This window comes from Symphodus melops, assembly GCF_947650265.1.
Source record: "Symphodus melops genome assembly, contig: scaffold_351, whole genome shotgun sequence".
NCBI classification, from domain to species: Eukaryota; Metazoa; Chordata; class Actinopteri; order Labriformes; family Labridae; genus Symphodus; species Symphodus melops.
The window spans coordinates 12,501-15,000 of record NW_027636620.1 but is presented as its reverse complement, the minus strand read 5'-3'; the positions used below and the strand labels follow the sequence as shown (position 1 = coordinate 15,000).

General features: G+C 58.4%; 1 protein-coding gene across 1 annotated transcript in view; it reads left to right on the top strand.

Moving 5' to 3' along the window:
- The window catches only part of LOC306819296 (histone-lysine N-methyltransferase 2C-like), a gene marked incomplete at both ends in the record, with an annotated part of 24,484 nt that overhangs the window by 9,575 nt on the left and 12,409 nt on the right, over nucleotides 1-2,500 (top strand). Inside the window, 3 exon segments of the mRNA XM_079373069.1 lie at nucleotides 481-1,051; nucleotides 1,135-2,000; nucleotides 2,251-2,500. The exon segment at nucleotides 2,251-2,500 is cut by the window's right edge and continues 20 nt beyond it. Coding sequence (XP_079229195.1) covers nucleotides 481-1,051; nucleotides 1,135-2,000; nucleotides 2,251-2,500 — 1,687 coding nt within the window.

The window sequence follows — 2,500 nt, the reverse complement described above, 5'->3', positions numbered from 1 at the left end:
ACGCCGTCACAACAAACTAATCTGCCTGATTTGTAGCTGAACTCGTGGTCGTGTGAAGACGTGTTGTTTCTCCCCCTCGACCTGTGACATCATTCATCACGATCCTCCACATTTACTGAGCGAGCGAGCGAGGGAGAGAGAGAGAGAGCCTAACTAGCTGTCATTACCATCATGTTTGAGCTCCAGCTGTGGACGGCGATCAGCTGATTGACGTGTGTGTGTGTGTGTGTGTGTGTGTGTGTGTCTGTGTCTGTGTGTGTGTGTGTGTGTGTGTGTGTGTGTGTGTCTGTGTGTGTGTGTGTGTCTGTGTGTGTGTGTGTGTGTGTGTGTGTGTGTGTGTGTGTGTGTCTGTGTGTGTGTGTGTGTGTGTGTGTGTGTGTGTGTGTGTGTGTCTGTGTCTGTGTCTGTGTCTGTGTCTGTGTGTGTGTGTCTGTGTCTGTGTGTGTGTGTGTGTGTGTGTGTGTGTGTGTGTGTTCTCAGCAAATGCGTCAGAAGAGTAAGCAGCAGGCGAAGATGGAGGCGACTCAGAAGTTGGAGCAGGTGAAGAACGAGCAGCTCCTGCAGCAGAGGCAGCAGCAGCTGTCAGCTGGTCATCTCTCCCCGGACGCCGGCAGCCGCAGCCCCTTGACGCCAGGCCAGCAGCCTGTTGCCGGGGGCAACGCCTCGCCCCTCCATCTGCACGCCTCCAGACAGCACCTCCTCCAGAGTTCAGGACTGGCGGATGATGTCTTCCTTCGACCCCAGGCTCCTCCCCCCTCGGGTTTCTCCTCGCTCCCTCACTCCCCTCACTCCTCCTCCCCTCTACACCAGCCTCCTTCCTCCCCTCAGATGTTCTCCCCTCCCTCCTCCCGCCCCTCCTCTCCCTGGGACCCCTACAGTAAGGTGGTAGGGACTCCTCGTCCCACCTCCTCCCAGGCAGGCGTCCCTCCTGCCCCCCCGCTGCAGCGCCACAACTCCCTCAGCTCCCCAGCCCACGACGTCTTTGGATCTCCTGTCCCCTCCCCCGACTCCAAAACTCCTGAACTCTCCAGGACTCACGTAGCTCTACCAGGTAGGTTCTCACCTCCTCCCTCCTCCCACTATTGGTTTCCTTATTTCCTCGTCTCCTAACGCCTCCTCCTTGTTTCCTCTCAGTGCTGCAGCAGAGCAGAGCAGGTATGCTGACTCCTCCCTCTGCCGTGACCTCTGACCTTAACGCTCGACTTGCGGCCCTCCGAGCAGCAGAGACGTACCAGAGGTCTCCTCATTCAGGCAGCAGCCTGCGAGCAGCAGTGCCTGATTTTTACAGTCGGGCAGGTGAGCTGGTCCATGGCGGGTTGTTTAAAGCCCCCATGCCCCCCCAGCATCAGTCAGAAGGTTTTGGTTCTTTAGGAGGAAGGAGGGACCCGTCCAGGCCCACAGACCTGGGCTTTCCTCTAACACACTCCCAAGACCCCGCCTTCCCCCCCAGTCCGCTGTCAGGACTTGGCTCCCCCCACCGCAGCCCCTACACCCAGACTCCTGGTACCCCTAGACCCGACTATGCCCAGCAGACCCCTGACCCCTTTACCCAGCAGTCCCCTCTGAGCTCCCGGCCTTCGCCGGACCCCTATGCCAATCCTCAGACTCCTGGTACACCACGGCCACACTCTGACCCTGCCTACCTCACCACACCGCCTTCACTGAGACTAGACCAGTACAACCAGCAGTCTTCCAACCGCCGGCCGTCCCCCTCCCACCCAAATCTCGACCCTTATTCCTCAAATCCAGGGACGCCGCGTCCTCCTGCCAATGAGCGCTTCCCTCGATCACCTGGGAATCAGCGGAACACTGATCCGTACGCCCAGCCCCCCGGTACACCGCGCCCCTCGCCAGATCCTTACGCCCAGCAACCCTCCACGCCGCGGCCCCAGCAGACCCCGGCAGAGAGCTTCACTCCTCAGCCTTCTGGGTCTGGCTCCTCGCCGCTCGCTCCAGGACAGGCGGGAGAGACGATGACCTTCAGCACATTACACCACCAGGTAACATGTTTCCCATTAAGACCAGTTCATGCTGTCAGTCAGCTGCTCGCTCGCGCTCAGCCTACAGGAACGGTCTACCGACCATACCACCGTATGACGACCTCAGGACGGAGGAAAGACGCCAGCCTGGTCTGCATCACAGGTCATGTGGTCTGTGATGTCTCAGCATCGGGTTTATAGCTTCTCGGTTATTGATGTATAAAGTCTGAATGTGCTGTCTGAAGGAGTGATGTCATTATTTTATCATCAGTTGCAGCAGTCTCCGGGACGACAGCATCATCAACAACAACAGGACTCATTTCCCAGAATCCCCGGCAGCCAAACCCAGCAGCCGGCTGTGATGTCAGAGGACTTCTCAGGACTGGCTGGTCAGACTCCAGGTCACAACCCCTTTGAGCAGGGTCCCATGACATCAGGCCCTGCAGACAAGACGTCAGCCAATGACATGCCAGGTCTGACTGCAGATGGACCAATGAGCATGCTGCCTCAGCTTGGAGACT